The sequence below is a fragment of the Mustela nivalis genome (assembly GCF_964662115.1).
Source record: "Mustela nivalis genome assembly, chromosome: 16".
NCBI classification, from domain to species: Eukaryota; Metazoa; Chordata; class Mammalia; order Carnivora; family Mustelidae; genus Mustela; species Mustela nivalis.
In genome coordinates, this window is record NC_139035.1 from 54,131,894 (window position 1) to 54,151,295 (window position 19,402).

At 37.6% G+C, this 19,402-nt stretch overlaps 1 protein-coding gene across 1 annotated transcript in view; it reads right to left on the minus strand.

The window, feature by feature from the left end:
* Positions 1 to 19,402, minus strand: part of USH2A (usherin) — a gene marked incomplete at its 5' end in the record, with an annotated part of 618,561 nt that overhangs the window by 320,265 nt on the left and 278,894 nt on the right. The window contains 3 exons of the mRNA XM_082703057.1: positions 8,747 to 8,894; positions 15,127 to 15,298; positions 16,633 to 16,792. Of these exons, the coding sequence (XP_082559183.1) occupies positions 8,747 to 8,894; positions 15,127 to 15,298; positions 16,633 to 16,792 (480 nt within the window). The remainder of the gene's footprint in view (positions 1 to 8,746; positions 8,895 to 15,126; positions 15,299 to 16,632; positions 16,793 to 19,402) is intronic.

The following is a 19,402-nucleotide window of genomic DNA, read 5'->3' on the forward strand; positions in this document are numbered from 1 at the left end:
GGCTGAGAAGGCAGATGCTAACCTCATCTAGGTGGGTTAGGAAATTAAATTTTTCCGAGAAAATCGTGTTTAAGATGAACTTGGCCCTTGGACCTACTTCATCAATAGGAAAAATGTCAAAAATCATTATCTGATTAATTACAATAAGTATTTCATAATAATTAATAGAAAGATTTCAGTGAGGTATCAATGAGTTGATTATTATTTAAAAAATTAAATATCACAGACATATTAGATAAAGAGTCTTCATCTAGAACTTCTGAACACCATTCTCTTTATTTGCTTTTAAAATGTCTAGGGTGTCAAAGTTCAACTAGATGGAATTTTTGTTTACTTATTTACTATTTCCAGAATACATTTTACATCTATCAGTAGACACAGCCCCGGAATTCTGTGTGTTATGTGTGGATTATATGAGATTTAAAAATCAGTTAAGGACTCAGCAGAAACTTGATAGCAACTCAAACTCATTTACAAAGCTATGGGCAGAGTTAAGGGAAAGACCGGGTGGTAATAATGCATTCCCAGCAGGTCCTAGTTAGGACTCCTAGGAGACCATGCTAAGGTAAGTTCAGTAGGATCCTGTAAACATCCTCAAATTTGCAAGGGAATGGATGAGAACAGATTTGGGAACCTGACAAAGAGCTGGAGTTATAGTAAAGGGCCATTGGATGGGTGCTGCAGCTTTTGGAGGAGGGATATGGCTCTACCCTGGAGCCCAGAGCCGGGGTCGAAAGGGAACAAAGGCTTTAAATTCTGCGACTTCTTTCTCTTCTTTCTCTTCTTTCTCTTCTTTCTCTTCCCACCCTCTGATCTGCCACTGCTCAGAGACAAACCAAAAGGAAGCCAGAGAGAGAGAGCAAGCTCATCGACACTCTGAGTAAAGGTCAGCCTTCTAGGGTAGAGGGCTGAATGAAAGAGCAAAGAGTGGATCCAGAAAGTCTGAAAAATATATACATCTAACATAAAAAAAAATTATAGTAACACTTTATGTTGCACTGTTTCATCTTTTCTGTGCTTTTCTTTTGCTTACTCTCTGGTGCTAGTAATTGGTAAGCTAGCTAGAACAAAATGAAACAATAGAATGCTGTGTGGTAAAAAGGGATCAGGTTATTTAATCTAGTTCTACAATTTCAGTTCCACAGTGGATAATCCACAAAATGGATACTTAATTCCCATTGGCTCGCCAGGGTAAGCAGTTTCAAGTTTATCACCTTTCTCTTTCCATAATGGTAGAATTTTTAAGGTGTTTAATTTTCACAGGGAAGCTGAAACATAATTGTCCATAAAGCACATCCACTGGGATATATATCTTTGTGCCTCTTCATCATGTTCTGTCAAATTGTGTTTCCTAAGGTGCTCAGTAGGTTGTCATCTATAACCAAGGAAATTCAATACAAGTACAATATGATGTAAATTTAATACAAGGTATCTCTATGTACACTGAAGAATTCTGTTTACTGTAAGAATTAAACAACAGTGCTTTAGTGTGTCATGAAAATAACATGTATAGTGAATATAGATACTCCAAACATATTTGTTGTTTTTTTTTTTTTTCCAGTACAGCATGGCAATATGAATATCAATGGCAAGTTTTCCCCCAAGGTCCAGATGATGATTGAATGTGGCAGTTATCTCCCTGTGTGAATACTTGATCCTTCAATTAAAAAGGAAAAGAGAGAACAGCTTTCACATTGTGGAATAATGCCTTATTACTGTGAGGCTTTCCTAAAAATGGAATCAACGGAACCTAAAAAAGATTATGCTTGGGAAATTCTACCTGACAAACTGATTGGAGGTGTTTCATAAAAGTTACACAAGGTTTGCTCAAAACTGTCAAGCAGTTTTCCTAAGTGATTCACTGAATTCTATAATCCATTTCTCCTATTAAAACTGAGCATTTCCAGGAAAGAAAATAGAATCGCCTTTTGGGTATTTAAAAATAAAGTTAGTTCAAAATAAAAAGTTTGAAAATAGTTATTCCTTCAAAACCACAGAAAAATCAGAACAGAAATCATAAGAATTTTGAATATTGTCAGTGAGATTGATGCATCAAACAAGTCAAAGCATCTAAAAAAATTTTTTTTCACATGCCTAGATGAAATACTGAATTATGAGCTTTTCTACAAAATGTAGAGGCAGAAGAGTACAGTGAATAAAATCATGAATTTTTTTTGTCATTGACACCTTGCTTTGTATTAAATTCCTACTTAACTAGTTGTCTCGAGCAATTAATACTTATAAATCTGAGTTTCCCCAGCTGAATGTTAGAGAAGCCATACCCATTTCTTTTTTTTTTTTTTTTAGATTTTATTTATTTATTTCACAGACAGAGACAGAGAGAGTACAAGTAGACAGAGAGGCAGGTAGAGAGAGAGGGAGAAGCAGGCTCCCCGCTGAGCAGAGAGCCCCATGCGGGGCTTGATCTCAGGACTCTGAGATCATGACCTGCACTGAAGGCAGAGGCTTAACCCACTGAGCCACCCAGGTGCCCCAGCCATACCCATATCATGGCTGGTTGTGAGGACTGCAGTGCTTGCTACCTAGCTCTAAGCTGTAGCTATTATTACCATTAGCGTTGGTAGGAAATCAAATACTTTTTTCTTCATCTGGGTGAATTGCTTAATATTCACACACACAACTTCAGGTACATAAACTATAAAAGTCTATTTCTCATCATTTCTTAATGTGAAGGACGACATATAAAGTATATAAAAGTTCTGTAGTTATTTTTTTACCATGCATTTCTGAAACATATATATGCTTAAAAACTAAATTTCATGGGGTTGTCTAGGGGGCTCAATTGGTTGAGTCCAGCTCTTGGTTTGGGCTCAGGTTGTGATCTCAGGGTCATGATATTTCAAGTCCCATGTCTAACTTGACACTCAGTATTAAATTCCTTTATCTTTCTCCCCTCCTCCCCATGCTTGCTCTCTCTCATTCTGTCTTAAATAAAGAAATAGATAAAATATTTTAAAAACCTGAGCTAAATGTTCTTCAATAATGTTCCATTGTCTTCATGGTATTATGTATAAGTATGCCAAAATAATCAACTTCTTAAATTCTTTCTGACCCAGTTGCCACTATTGTGGTACATATTCAGGTCCGAATTCTTGAAAAGCTAGTCCAGTACAAAAGGCTGAAATTAGGAAAATATTTTCACAGGTTCCTTGAGTACTCTTTCTTTTCTCAAGAAGTACCTGGGACCCTGGCCCATGGGTGCCCAGCTCCCCTTCTCCTGTGCATATCTTGACGTTACCTCCTCTCAATGGCAAGGGCAGTCTACCCTTTCACACAGAGGCACTCCACGCGGACCCCGTTTCACGTGCTGTCTCTCTTTAGAATCTTGAAAAATCACTCAGCTGAGAAAATCTTAGGCCAAGCAACCAGGTCTTTGAGCCTTCAGCAGGTCAAGAGGGAGAGGCCTTTCTGCTGTCTTTGAAATCATTCTTCTACATTACGTAATTATGAAACGTGCTGTAAATGTGTGTTTGTGTGTATTGTATGACTGCATATGAATATACTTCTCACATCCATACAATTACTATGTTATTATTGTCCCTGTCCTCAGCAAACATTAATTCCTTCAACAGTGATTTAATATTCCTCTACCCATGACTGGAACCCCTGCCAATTGCTGGCACTAGAACTGTGGACAAGGTCACGGAGGACAAGACGCATGTCTGCCCTTATGTGGGTCACAATCTAAGAGGGAAACTGTTCTAGCAAATTTGCTCAAGTAAAGATAGTGGATAGTTACAAGCAGTTGTAAATATTACTAAAGGATAAGAATTTCACATTCTCTATTACCACTTACTATTTAAAAAAACATATTCTGATTACTTTCAAATGTTACTACATGTTATGCTAGGTAATGAGAAATGTTTGGTCTAGTCAGATATTGATGCTGATTTTCAGCAAAGGAAACTTCAAGTGTGAGGAAAAAGCATATTTACAGAATCTAAGGTCTAGGCTTCTGAAAGCGAATATGGCTCAGGAGAATTTGGAAGCTCTCGAAAACATCATTCTAATTACGCAATTGTAATCTTCACAACACAGGTCACCAACTTAATAGACAGTAATCCCTTGTGCCCCTTTCACTGATGGCTGATGGCATGACAAAGGCAGGGTCCAGGGGCTGCACAATCAAGGGTTCTTATCTTCCTAAAAGTCACTCTTATTCAGGTTTTAAAAGCCTGCCTGAAATTCCAGCCTGCAGAGAACGCCTTTGCCAGAGGGAACATGGATGCCCTGATTAGAGAAACCAGCTAGAAGTAAGGGGCTAGAATTCAGTAGGACGTCTTTGAAGGAGAGCAGAGCCCTAAGTGTGAATCAAGTGATCAAGACCAGGTACTTAAAGACTACTTGGTAAAAGAAGACAATTAATAGCATGTAGCATTATTTATAACAGTAAAATAATGGAAGCATAAATATCCACTGATAAAACATGGGTCACATAAGCTGTGGTTTTATTCAGTGAGATTCCACTGCCTTTTAAAACACTGAAGCTGGGCTCTCTCTGCTTAACTGCCCTGGCAAGATGTCCTCACCATGTTGTGAAGTGAGAAAAACACATTGCACAGGACAGATAGAATGATCTTAATTTGGTTTAACAAATGTATATTTTATGTATATATCTTTATGTGATTATTAATTGAAACTTTGATTTTAAACTAACAGCCTTTAACCTTTCTTCTTCTGATTTAAGAGTTTGCTGCATTTTATTGTGTCCTCTCTACCTCATATTTTTTTAAAAATGTGATAAAAAATACATAACCTAAAATTTACCATCTTAACTATTTTTCTACGTATAATATAGATTGTTGACTAAATGCATATTGTTGTATAACAGATCTCTAGAACAGATCTCTTCATGTTGCAAAACTGAAACTAGATTCATTGAACTGCAACTCTCCCTTCCCCCTCCCAACTCCCTGCCCAATTCTACTTTCTGTTTTTATGTGTTTGATGAGACTTTAGATACCGCATATATGTGGAATCATGCAGTGTTTGTCTTTTTGTGACCGGTTTCTCTAAGTTAGCATAATGTCCTGGAGGTTTATCCCTGTTGTGGCATGTGATGATTTCTTTCTTTAAGGTCAGGATAATATTCTATTGTATATACATATACACACCACATTTTGTTTATCCATTCATCCATGTATGGACATTTGGGTCTCTTCCATCGCTTGGCTAATGTGAATGATGCTACCGTGACTGTGGGTGTGCAAGTACCTCTTCAAGATCCTGCTTTCAATTCTTTAGGATAAATACCCAGAAGTGGGATTGTTAGATCACACAGTAATGCTATTTTTAATTTTTTGAGGCATTTTCCATACTATTTCCCATAATGGGTGCCCCATTTTACATTCCTACCAACAGTGCCCAAGGGTTCTAATTTCTCGACATCCTTGCTAACATTTGTTATTTTCTGTGCATTTATTGTTTCTTTTGGTAGTGCTAATCAGCAAAGTTTTAATTGAGTATCTATTATGTGGGTCAGGCACTATTCTTAGAACTGCTGGTACAGCACAGAACGAAAGATTCCAGAACAGGAAGAATTCTCAGAGCACAGGAAGCATGTCCTGAAGCAAAGAGCAAGCTTCCCAGCACAAGATGCCAAGTGAGAGCAGGTTGGGAGACAAAGAAGAAAATGGCAATCAGAAGGGCAAGAGGCCATTCTCTTAGTCACTGGTTCAGGATTATTACATGACTCTGATGAGTAGAAAGTGACTGTTCAAATCAGAGTCATTTACAAAAAGCAGAGAGCCTGTTTCCTGAGCTATGCTGGCTAAAGATGACCACTTGCTTGTTAGGCAAGAACTAGACATTTATATCCTACTATGTGCAAAACCATGCAGGAAGCATCTGTTACAAAACAAGATAGTCTAAATGCTTATGTGTCTCTGGACCTGCCACATCTAACGAAGACTCAGAGGGAGGACACTCCCACAGCCCATAGGGCTCCCTAGGGAGCTGCTTCTCTGTAATTTGGCACCTTCCTCGCATCCCGACCTTGTGATTCCCTTGTGTTCCCCTATGGAACTCTAATATCTATAAGATCAGAGATTAGGCAAATTCATCTTGGTATCATCAGAATGATGGCACCTAGTAGGTCATCAAAAAATACACTTTGAATGAATAAATTCAGATTTTTGCAGGGTCTGCGGAAGTTCTCGAAGTTATCTGGGTGAAAAATATCAGTGGCCTTCCTTAGAGAAGTGCAGTTGAACGTTGTGTGGTAAGACAAGTCAGGAGTGAGCCAGGGTTGGAGTCAAGATTGCCGCCCAGGCTTCTGGCTGGCGTGACTGGGTTGTGCTAATAGTGAGAGGAGTCACACAGGAGAAAGGGCAGATGGAGCGGCAGAGGACATGCGGAAAAATCAACTTGAATATGTTGAATATAAAGGGTAATAACAATCCAGGTGGAGGTCTCCAGATCTTGGGGTCCTGGGATTAAGCCCTGTGTTGGGCTCCCTGCTCAGTGGGGTTGGGCTCCCTGCTCAGTGGGGAGCCTGCTTCTCCCTCTCCCTCTGCTCTTCTCTGGCTTGAGCTCTCATCTCTCTCTCAAACAAATAAATAAATAAAATCTTTTTCTTCTTTTTCTTTTTCTTTTTTTTTTTTTTAAAGAGACCCATGTTTAGTTCTGATGAATGACTTAGATTTCCACAGTGAAGATGGAAAAAAAAACAGGGGTTGTCAATGCCAATTTTACAATCAAGAGAACCGGGGCTCATGGAATTTAGTCCATCTCCCCAAGTAACACACTACTACACAGCAGAGGTAATATTTGTCTCTAGGCCTATTTGACTCCACACACACACATCTTACAACACTACAGTAAGCCTTAAGTATTCTAGAAAAGAACACATGTTAGGTGTGTTACAGTAAGCCATAAGTATTTTAGAAAGGAATGTGTTACAACCCTACAGTAAGCCATAAGTATTCTAGAAAGGAACGTGACTCTATAAATGCAGGTTGAGTCATACGTTGGGAGTGACCTGAATACTAGGCTAAAGAATTTGGATTTTTCTGTTAGGTTTTTAGAGTGAAGTATGAGGCTTTAAAAACAAATAGAGGAACAAGTTGTTTTCCAACAAACAGATTTTCCCTTTTCAGACAACAGAAAATAAAAATCAAACACTGGAAAATTTAGGGCAAGTGAAGAGAAAAGTAGGTGGCATGATAGTTGCTGTTTTCTTTTTAAATGAACACTATTATTTTTTAAATGTCCCACACTGCCCCACAATAAAAATTTTGAAAATTCTGATGTGACTAAACACAAGACTTTAGAATATAATAAAAGTGTTTCAAGAAATCTGCAAAACTTCAAATTCTTTTTGGTTCAATGAATATATTTTAAAATTGCTTATAAATGCACAAAACATAGTATGCAAATATTCTTTTAAATATAGAAAGTATTTCTGTAGGTCTACCTAGGATTCTGAGTACAGTTGTGGTTTCAGGTGCCATGACCAACTGGTAGGAAGAAAAATGTTCTACGATGCAAATCACGTAATGGCATTTAATACCAATCCAACAGGAATAAATCACTAACATTTGCATTGCCATCGATGGGCCAGATACATTTGTGGAGCACGAAGTACGACAAGTTTTTTTAGAGGGGCAGAGGACATGCGGACATGCGGACATGCGGACATGCGTATCAAATAGAGATCCATTTATTTTTTTAGTAGGAAATCTGTAACAGTACAGGAATCACTTCTATAGTAGAGATAATCACTCACTATAATTATTTGAGCTCTCTCCATCACCTCAAATACATCTAATGCATTTGCCAAAAGTTTAATTAAATGAGATAACTGAAATAATTAATATCATAGTAAACATAAGACAAACTAATAAAATTACAATTTTTTTCTTCCATTCTTTTTGGCTATGCTAAAGAAGGCCATCTCAATTTTCAGTAACAAGCTACTTAAAACAATTTCTAGGAGATTAAAAATCTCGATGTTTCTCTTAAAGGGAACAAAATTTGATGGTACATAAGTGTCCACCAGTCTGGAATAAGGACAGTATGTTGTTTGAAACTTAAAAATATTTCTACTTAATGAATAAAGTAATTTCTACCTCCAAGTTTTTACAAATTCTTTATAATAAGATTTTATTTAAGCTAACTATAACTGGCTAACTTAATTCTCTAAGCTATGCAAAGATGTGTATATCATTTAGAAATATACGCAATCAACTTGAAGTTAAACAAGTAGAAATACACATATATTTAATATATGCACTGTTTAAAAACTGCATGCTGACAAATTTACATATAATATATTAAAATACAGAGTTTCAAGTGGTCTCTTCTAAGATAAACTTACTCAATCAAAAGCATTTTGAAATACAAGATGTGCATGGACTTTCCATCTCTCTGCCTCTCCGAGAATGAACTAAGAACTATCAAAAATAGAAACTCCCTGAAAATATAATGTCACTGTCACAATAGCACCTTGGGAATCCTCATCTGTTCTCTGCACCTCTCCTGGACCGTATTGAACAATAAGATGCAGTACACAAGAACTATCAAAAGGGAGCACTTTTGAGCCACCAAAATTGTGTGTTAGCCTAAAAACTACAATCTCCTAACTACAGACAATGATACTATCTCAGGTATTTTATGTGCTAAAATGATCATTAAAAATTAAGCACCACATATAAGCTGCCATTTAGAATATTAATTTACCTTTGCTAATCATCTTTTTAACTTGAGGCTAAAAGAGTTCACTTACCATTTGGATATTCAGGCTCCGTCCAGGAGATGTGAAAGGAGTGGGGTGAGTAGGAGTGCGCTTTGGGGGCCGGCACTCCTTCGGGTATCTGTTCCTCAGTTAGAGCCTCACTGGCCTCGCTCATGGTGCACCCACCCCCTGTGCAAGCCTGGGGAGAAACACCAAAACCACATTTCACTCTGGGTCCCAAAAGTTTTAGTGAGCCTTGGAAACAGAGGATTACTAACAAGAGTTCCAGAGTCTTTGAAATACAGTTTGTTGCTCCCCCACCCCCGCCCCCGGCCCTGCCACCCCACCAAATAATTCTGTGTAATGCTGAGGCCTGACATTTAATTAGTTCACTTTTTAGGACACAAGACAGCCATCTCCAATAATTAGAAAATAATCCAAAATGTATGCGTGTATGAATTATATGTGCATCCTACGTTAGAGCCTAGAGAGAGGGCATCTATTGTCTGGGTGAATCGCCTTGATGAAATCAGCCTCTCACAAAGTTTCCTAGAAGGAATTAAGTGTGTGCATGCATGCACTACGGGAGGGAAGTACTAGAGACTGAAACTACTTCAGGATAAAAACAAGTGATTTGGAGTAAACGAAAACCTCGACAGCAAATATGATCACTTTCATTGTGACAGTGTAACTAATATGCTTAAAGCACTGCATAATTTGAAATTGAATAAAATAGCATTTCTCATGTATCAGCAACAAAGCAGTTGTTGAGTGACTGTTTAATGGCTTAACGGGTCAAATCACTTACGTATGTGCCAGAGGAAATGGGTTCATTACAGGGCCAACTTAAAGTGATCACAGAATCTTCCCATTCCCTAATAAGGTATTACTAATGCCGTAAATGAAAACATGGATGTTCTGCTCGCTCTCTCTCTGACAAATAAATAAATAAAATCTTAAAAAAAAAAAAAAAAAAAAAGGGCGCCTGGGTGGCTCAGTGGGTTAAGCCGCTGCCTTCGGCTCAGGTCATGATCTCAGGGTTCTGGGATCGGGTCCCACATCGGGCTCTCTGCTCAGCAGGGAGCCTGCTTCCCTCTCTCTCTCTCTGCCTGCCTCTCCATCTACTTGTGATTTCTCTCTGTCAATAAATAAATAAAATCTTTAAAAAAAAAAAAAAAAGAAAACATGGATGTCAAAGATACCAAGGGGTGGTCTCCCTGGGGGCGCTCATTTGATTCAGCATCTGACTCTTGATTTCAGCTAAAGTCATGATCTCAGGGTCAAGGCATTGAGCTCCGAGCTCTAGGCCAAGCTCTGGACTCAACATGGAGTCTGCTTGTCCCTCTCCCTCTGCTCCTCCCTCTGCTCCTCCTCCTGATCACGGGCACACACACTCTCTCTCCCCCTTCCCCTGCTCTCAAATACATAAAATATTAAAAAAAAAAAAATTCTTAAAAAATACCTGGAAACTTCTGTGTGCACTCTCATAATTAACTACAAGTAATTCCAAAATAAATGTTTTAAGTGTATTAGGAAAATATCTTTGCTTTGTTTATTGGATAAACATTTCTCCAGGAAGCAGAGACAGACACACATGGGTTTTCCAGACCATATTTGCTAGCAAATATTAGCCATCATATCTTTATACAACACAGATATTTGAAAACTACACTTAACCTTTTTCAGTATCTCTTTAGGTTCCAGTTGTCATGCACACAAATTTTTAAAATATTTCAAAAAGCACTAGAATTTACTGAAAACAGATTAAGAAAATGAAGCAAAATCCTAGGACAATGTAAAAAGCAGATAGGCATTCAGTTCATTTTCAGGGAAGGTAGATCTTGCTAGCATAAAAAATTAAAACACCTTTTTATTTCTTTGGGCCTGTCTCCTGCTTTTCAGCTTGATATTAAGGGAATAACCTTATGATAATTAACACAGTTGAAACTCTTTTCCCTATAAATAAGAGAGAGTTGACTTATTATTAAAGATATTTTTCTTACGTTGCAGTATACCATTTAACAAATTGTTGCAAATTCTTTATTCTAAGTATTCAAAGTATAAATATTAAATGGTCAGTTGACATGGAATTCAATCTCATGTTCCCTTGTAAGAATACAGCAGTAGCCTATACAGGATAATTTCTCATCAGCGTAAGCAAGTTTCTGGTGGGTTAAACTGTGGCTTGGGCATGAAATTGCATTAAGATTGGGACCTAATTAACCTCTGTGGATTCCCTCTAATTCTCAGCTGCAGCATGTGCATATATATGGAAGAGATAAACTATCCCCTTCCTGAGAACAGAATCTTTGCAAATAAAGAGGAATCAATTGAACTTGTGACCAAACCATGACTCAAAGCTCTAGGACATGTCATTGTTAGCCCAAGAAATAACTACTAGAACATTAAAAAAAAAAAAAAAAAAAGACATTTCAAACATACTAAAAGTCCGCTAGAAAACATGGCAGGAAGAGAGCCCAAGTGGGACAGCTGAATTATCAAAGGGAAGTGATAGAAAGAGCATTCTTTTCAGTCCTCAGAGAGACAGAAATCTATCCACTTCCAGTTCCTAGATTTTTTTTCCTTAGGAGGGGAAAAATGTTGGAACATCTTACTGTTAAATCCACAACACACTAAGATTTAATTCAGATAGTCTACTTGTTACTATTATTTTTCTTACTTATGTCCCTAGCTTACTTGTCCCTAGCTAACTCTTCCCAAAGAAATATTATAAGACATATAATTATATATATTTGAAAATAAAATGTTAATTGAAATTTACTTTGATTTGAAAATTTTGGGATGCCATTTGGGATAAATAAAGACATCCTCTGGTTTGGAAGAATTGATCTTTGGGTTATGGGCTATGTCATCTAAATCCATGAACGCATAATTTGACAAAGGGGACTTCTAAGAACCCAAGGAGTTTACAAGAGAATTTTCTTGCAAATAAAACAGAATTTATAGAGAGGCTGCTGAAATAAGAGAATTACCTGCAAAATATTTTGTTTTTGGTTTTTTCCACATTCTTTTTGCATGAATTTAGAGGTGCTAAGTGAGCAGTTCCTTAAATAAGGGGGAAAAATGCTCTTAAAGTTGCTTCCGATTGGTCGAAGCTAACTGGTATCATCTAGATGACATCAGACCAATCGGTACCTTGTTTGACCCACCAGCACTGGAGGCCACTGCATGCAATACAACTGAATGCTGATTAAAATTCTGATTTAGAAAAACGAAACAAAATAGTGGGATTGATTAAAGACGCCTTTATGAAATGGCAAGCTTTATGAAAGCCTCTGAGCCTTTACAACGAGGCATTTCAATCCATCTCCTATAGCTTTCCTCAGTTATAGCCATTTTTGTTAAATGACAAAGTCATACTACCACCCTGAAATGTCCACTAACTTCTAATCAAATAGGGGATTGAATTTTGGTATAAAGAAATGAGTAATCAATCAATATGTATCAATTATTTTGAAATGATGTCTGTTAGGAACATCCAAAGCTCCCATCCTCTTTTCAATGGTGGGTTTTCAGAGTAGGCTCCGAGGATATTAAGAATGCAGCAAACCCTAAAGTATGAAGAGAAGGAACAAGGCCATGGAATCTATAACTGATCTTTTGAAAAATTAAGCTCATCAGTTCTAAGAATCTTTCCAGGAAAGATATATATTTATTTATTTATTTATTTTAAAGATTTTATTTATTTATTTGACAGACGGAGATCACAAGTAGGCAGAGAGGCAGGCAGAAAGAGAGAGAGGGGGTGGGGAAGCAGGCTCCCTGTTGAGCTGAGAGCCCTATGCAGGACTGGATCCCAGGACCCTGAGATCATGACCTGAGCAGAAGGCAGAAGCTTAACTCCTGAGTCATCCAGGCGCCCCCAGCAAAGATATTTAACCCTTAACATTCATCAGGAGGCAAATGTCTAGCGACTATATGAAAATTATCAAGCCGAATGTATCTTGTTATAGTCTGTATTACTAGCTTCTTTATTTAATTGCTGACTCACTATCTTTATTTAATTGCTGACTCATTATCTTTATTCAGAGCTACCATACTCTACAATACCATTTGTGGAGTGTATGGACACATTTTGCTGTTTCTTCCAGTAGAAAAAGCATATGCTTGGATCCACACAGTCCCCGACTCTGACAACCTACAGCAAATCATTTAATTCATATCAAAAGTTTCAGATTCTTTATGAAATACATATACTTAGTGTTCATTTACTCATTCATCCATTCATTCAAGAATTGTTTGCTGAGTTTCTAGTTCCTACCAGGCACTGTGCTTGACTCAAAAGATAGAATTTTGAAAGAGACTGTCTCTACCTTTCAGGAGTGTATAGCCAAGTCAACAGGAAAAATTAATGAAGCTACTTGAAGTAACATACTGTCTCTGAGTCTAGAGTAAATCACAGTGGCTTGAATCCTCATGTATTTTCTTCTATTCTTAAGGGCTTGGCCATCTATATGTTTTATTTTCTAGAACTTTCAATACACTAAGACTATCTATAAAGGCAACTGCACTTGGCTGAGAACCTAATCTCCATCTACTAATCTAATGACCTTGAAAGCTAGTTATTATGTCGAGACTGTGAAATATATAATAATCCTTCAATTAACCAAGATGAACCTAAAATGTTCTGGTTCACTTAATTTACCGGTTATAGAATTAGATTAAAAAAAAAAAAAAACTTTTTAGTTGACTACTTCCTGAAATATATTAGTGTATTTCCTCTACTACTAAATACAGTGAAATCAAAAATAATGTGAGCAAATTTATTTCCCTAACAAGAGTTAGGGCAAAGACTTCCACATCTATATGACATCCTGCATCAACATTACTCTGGGGCTGACAGATCTCATTTGACTCCATAGAATATTGCTTGAGATCACAAAATGATTTAGTGTAATGTAATTTTAGGGCTCAAAGAGACATTAAAAATCATCTAGTTCAAAGCCCTGATTTTAGTCTTAAAGAACATAAAAATCAGTGCAATTAAGTGAATTTGCCTTTGGTTACACAGTTGATAGCAAAATCTGAATTGAAACACGAGAGAGTAGCCTCCCAATAGCGGTATTTATTTTTCAAGATACCGCAGATGTGTAAAACATAGGAGATTGGGATGGATTTACACTGATTGCACAGCATATCCTAAAAATTGCCTGGGGAGTATAACTTTGTTTCATGACATTTGCCTCCTGATAAAAACCAAGAGTACAAAAATTTCTGTTTAATTTTGGTTGCTTCTAAGGAATAGAGTGTTTTCTGAATTTTGATATTACCACTGTTTTGAAAATAGTGTGGATTTCTGTATTAGTTTTTGAAAACCAAAGTAATACCCTTCTTACATCTTGAGTAATAAAACTAAGTAATCAAAGATGCTGCTTCAAAAGCCCATCTGCGTGCTGAACACCTAGGCACACGGAGTCAGTTCTGAATAGGATTTTTAACATTGCCTGATTGCCCTTGTTTTGGGATGTCAGGTCAGACAGTTAGCAATAGTTGAATGTAGTTTATTTTCTCGTGGTATAATATTTAGAGCATTCAAGAGCATGTTAAGTAAAATGAATGCATACACAGTGTCTACATAAATGTAAATTTATTCATAATCAAGAGCAGAATATTTTCTATGGCATTTATCAAAGCAAATATCCTTATATAGGTATTGCTATAAAATGAAGAGTGTGTTTAAAACAAATAGGGACAATCTCATGTTTATATTCAGTTATTTTCAGATGTGCTATTAAACTTAAAAAAGATTATATTTCATCAAAAAACAAAAGGAACCACTGAGTATAAATTCCACAGTAATATCAAGGTCTTTTAAAAGACCTTTGTATAAAAGTGCTATTTTGCATTAAAAAATGCTATTGTCTGTCTAAAGACCTCTAAAGTATGTTGATTCTAGGGTTTTATTAAGTGACTGTTCTTTTGAGATAGAAGTGTAATGTAAACCAGACTATAATAACAATCTAGAATATTTGGGGGTCATTTAAACCTTCATTTTAAAATACATGACTCAAATTTTCATACCGAACATTGTTTTCCAAATGAATATAAGCTCCATAAGGAAGTAACCTTATTAATTCAAGCATTTTAGAAAAAGCCCTTACCAATTATGACATTCTAGAAATAACAAAGAAGAAATAATTTCTGATAATCCCAAATTAGATATGGGGGAAAAAATCGACTGACTCGGACTGTTATGCCATCATTTTGTGTAATACAAAATAAATATGTAGGTATTAGATTACATTCCCATTTATGATGTGAGGTTAGTTTTCAGTCTCAATAGCAATATCGCGTTTTAGGTTTTTGTTTTTGTTTTTGTTTTTAAGTGAACGAGTAAGAGAAGATGGGACAAAGGAAGAGAGAAGCAGAAGAGAAGGGAAGAGAAAGTGACAGAAGTGAAGTGAACTTACTCCCAGCTTGATGAGATATTTATTACCAGGGGACAAGTATTCTAGCAGGTGATCCTGAAAAAGTTCAGAGCTGTTATAGATGACATCCCAAACTGCAAAATCATGTGTGTGATTTGAAATATATAATATATAGCGCTGCAGAATCCCATGTACATTTCTTGGTTGTTTCCACCTGGGAATGGAAAAACATAGCATGACTATCCATCATTCCTTCAAGTCAAATCTGAAATGTACAAGAATTTTAAAGGATGCATATGAACTTGGATTTATGCCACTCAACACACACACACACACACTGAATGTTAAAAAAAACCAAGTAGTTATTAAACGTCTCTCCTGAATGATCTGAAGAAAATATGACATAGTGCCCGTTTTCATTACTTATAATTTTAATTAGCTAATAGTATAAAAAATGTGTGAGTATTTAGTTTTGAACTTAAGCCGTAGGATAAGAATTGAGAGAAGTAGGACATTTGAGAATTTATGAGAAACGGGAGATAGAGACAGAGAAATAACATAATTGTCCTGAAAAAATGCAGCCATCTAGTGTCGAATTAACATGCCACCCCAGAATACAGAGAAGCCGAGGACTGCAGTGCTGAAGTAGTCAAATCAAACGTCATGGATAAGGTGACACACTACCTAGACACGGAAGACTGTCTACTTGATGGATGGGATACAGTAGGCAGAAGGAAAAGTAGAGATGTTCCACATACGGCTTACATCATGTCAGGGAACATGAGCCGGACAGTTCGTAAAATAGACAGAAATTGGTTAGCTGAAAGATCCTTAGAGTAGTGGGAGATCTTTTGTGTAAGTAATGCGGGCTCAGCTTAGGGCAGCTCTGAAAGCCAGGAGGACAGCTCAGACCCAGAACGATGGGGTACGAAACATAATGTTTCCCAGTTTGCATGAATATCCTAATTTACTCAGCCCAAACCCTTCTCTTCCAGGTGGGAAAACTGAGACCAACAGAGATGAATGCAAATGAGTAGGAATTGTTGCAGGAGAGGCTTTTAAGTTCCGATTCTTTATGACGGTACACCTTGCACCTTGGAGATTGGGAAATGGATCAGAATCACTTCATATAAAAAGTAACCTGAACATGCCGCTATGTGAAAATTCCCTTCTGACTTCAACCGGAGGGGGACAAAAAGGTCCTAGCTTGTACTCAAAAAGGAAATATATATTTGGACTCTAATTCCAACTCATCACGGATGACACTCTCCTACAAAAAGCCCTAGGCAGTCCTGTCAGTGGTCAGTTCCCCTTTATTGAAGTTTGCACAGACTCTGTGTACGTACATAGCTCAGCCTGATTGCATAGAGACGAAATGGAAATTAAGTTGGCAAGTGATAATCAAAGGTTCCCAGAACCACTGAACTAATCACTTCTATGCATTTCATCACAATAAAATTAATTTTATGTCACAAACCCTTCCCTTGATTGAGCTCACTGGGATTCTTGCATAAACCAGTGTGTGACAGAGACAACATTTCTACTTACTGCACATGTATGGTTCTGGAATCCAGGACGGTCAGAAGTGGGGAATCCACGTGCTCTGGTGGCCGCTGTGCCGTGTACAGTATGACCAGGGAACTGTTTGTACATCCCACACAAGTGCAGGCACTGAGGACAAACCGGTGGGGTGTAAATACTGGTAAATCTAGAGGTTGGAGGGGAAAAAAAAGAATTTATTTACCAACCTATTTTTTATTCAAGTGGTCCCACTCCTCCTCTACATCCTCACTTCTTAGAACTGCTAAAGTAAAGCTTAAAACAAGAATCAATAGCCTTAAAAATCAATAGCAATAAGATATAGGCTGTTTTATCCGTTAACTATGCTATGGTTATTTTTAAATAGACAGGTGTAGGTCAGACTCTTGCTTTAACTTTTTCATTTTAACAATTTGACTGTCCTCTTGAATGCCTATGACCAGGTAAATCGCTTTCTGAGTTTAGAGCTACTTCAACCACTCGGTTAAAAAATAAACATGGACTCTGAGAAACAAACTGAGGGTTTCGGAGGGGACAGGGGGAGGGGGTTGGGTGAGCCTGGTGGTTGGTATTATGGAGGGCACGTATTGCATGGAGCGCTGGGTGTGGTGCATAAACAATGAATTCTGGAAGACTGAAAAGAAATAAAATGAAAAAAAAATGAGACATTTAAATGATTTTTAAGGCATATTTGAAGACAAGAGGAGTTGCTTTTGACATGCAAATACATAACTTGTAACAATGCCTAACTCCTTTCTCCTGTCCCCCTGACCAACTGTGACCTTCAAGTTGTCCAGCTCAGTGCAAAAGCCCCTTTCTTTCTCCTAACACATCCTGCCGTGACCCCTGGCACAAGGTGGAGCTATTATCCTCTCCTTGGATTTGGCTCCCACAGATTTGCACACACCCTGTGCAAGGCATTATATCCTGTCATAATCATTTGTTTACGTGACTATCTGATCCATCAAACTGAACATGGTGAGGGAAGGATTCATTTTTCATCCTCAGTATCTAGCACAGTGCCTGGTACATTGTAGGTTCTGAATATGTGTTTGAACAAATGAAAAAGGAACTAATGAGTGAGATAATCAAGATTCAGTTGAGCTGGGTTTGACCAATGACTGGGAGAGTGGGATAATACTCCTCCAGTACTGATCTCTCCCCCTCCCATGAACCTCCCAGTACCTTCTACCTGTCTGCCTTTATAATGGATATCACCTTTCCTTGTATTAGAATAAACTAATCTGTGATTCACCAATTCAGTTCTGAAATACCCTGAGCACTTCAGTTACAAAGGCACTCAATAATTATTTTATTGATGAATCTAAGCAAAGTGCAGTCAGCTTTACCAAGATTTAAATATTAGTCATACTTTTATACTACTAGAAGAAATTCTTATTTTCTGGAATATTTTTGAAATAAGTTGCTCACAATTTAAGTGACACATATTTTTAAATCTCATTCACGTTGAACCATTACAATTCCATATTTAAAAGACTAATAAAATACAACCTAATTTAGAGAAATAGCTTTTGCATTACACTGATAGCAGAACTAAATTAGAAAAGGACACTTTGATATTCGTGCAAAGTATAGTCAGTTGGTTAAACATGTAGATCATCAGAAAAACGGCAAATAATTTTATGCTAAATATAGTTATTCTAGACCAAAAGAGTGGTTGGTCATCAAGAAGAGACTCATAATGCTTTGGATTCAGCTTTGTTAATTGTTAGAATTTTATCCTACTGGTATTCAGTGGTACGGGCTGAGGTGGGCACCCTCCAGCGATGTGCTCAGAAGATGTGTTACAAGGACACGTTGAAGCTGGGGGTGAGGGGGTACAGCATCGGTATTGCCCAGGACTGCCGGAGACACGACAGGAGCAGCTGCACCGCGCGTGAGCAAGTCAGACAGACCTGGCGGACCTTCATTTGGACCAACGTTCTTTGAAACTTGCCAAGTTAAAAATCGCGAGAACAGTGGTCTCATGTGCTACAATGAGTGGAAACTACTATTTGCTGTAGGAAAATTTCAAGCAAAGAACAGCTCCTACTAGCAGGTCCAATTCTGGCCAAAATTATAACGGATTAACACGCTAACACATTATCTTCTGCTCCCTCTTCTCTTCACGTTCTCCTTTTGATTCGCAGGAACTTGGTGACCAGGCAGCTTCTCCTCTGTTATCTGTCTGAATTCCTTGCGTTCCCAAGGCAGGGAAAGCTAGGGATTTTTGTTCCTGAGTCTGGTTTCAGAAGCAAAATCAAGGAGGACGCAGAACCCAGAGTAAAGCAGGAATCCCTGATGGGTAAGTCCATACAATTAGGAGAAAGCTGTAGTATGTGAACATTAGAGTATCTCTAAGTTTTGTAAAAGAACATGCCTCTGCCGAAATTGTATTCCATGGGGTGGATTCCAAGTGACTTTGTAATATTTCGCATGAGCCTCTCTTTTGGAGATTTCGGATCGTCTTGGTCAGCTGCAAATGAGACCAAGTGCTGCAGTGTTCTTAGGCCCACAGACTCTGTGGTGGGGTAGTTTTTCTTGCTTCCTTACGTTCTAGCTTTTTGAGGTAGGGGTTTGGCTACCCAGTTTGTAGGTGGTGAGGAAGTCATACCATCCAAAGGTGGGCTGATGATTGTTTGTCTGTGTTTGCTGGGACTGACTTGCACATGTAAAAATCATTAGTTAATTCTTAGTTATCTTAGTTAATACTTAGTTACCATTCTCAGGCTGGTGAGGTCAGACTGCATCATTATCTATCATCACCTTGTAGTATCTC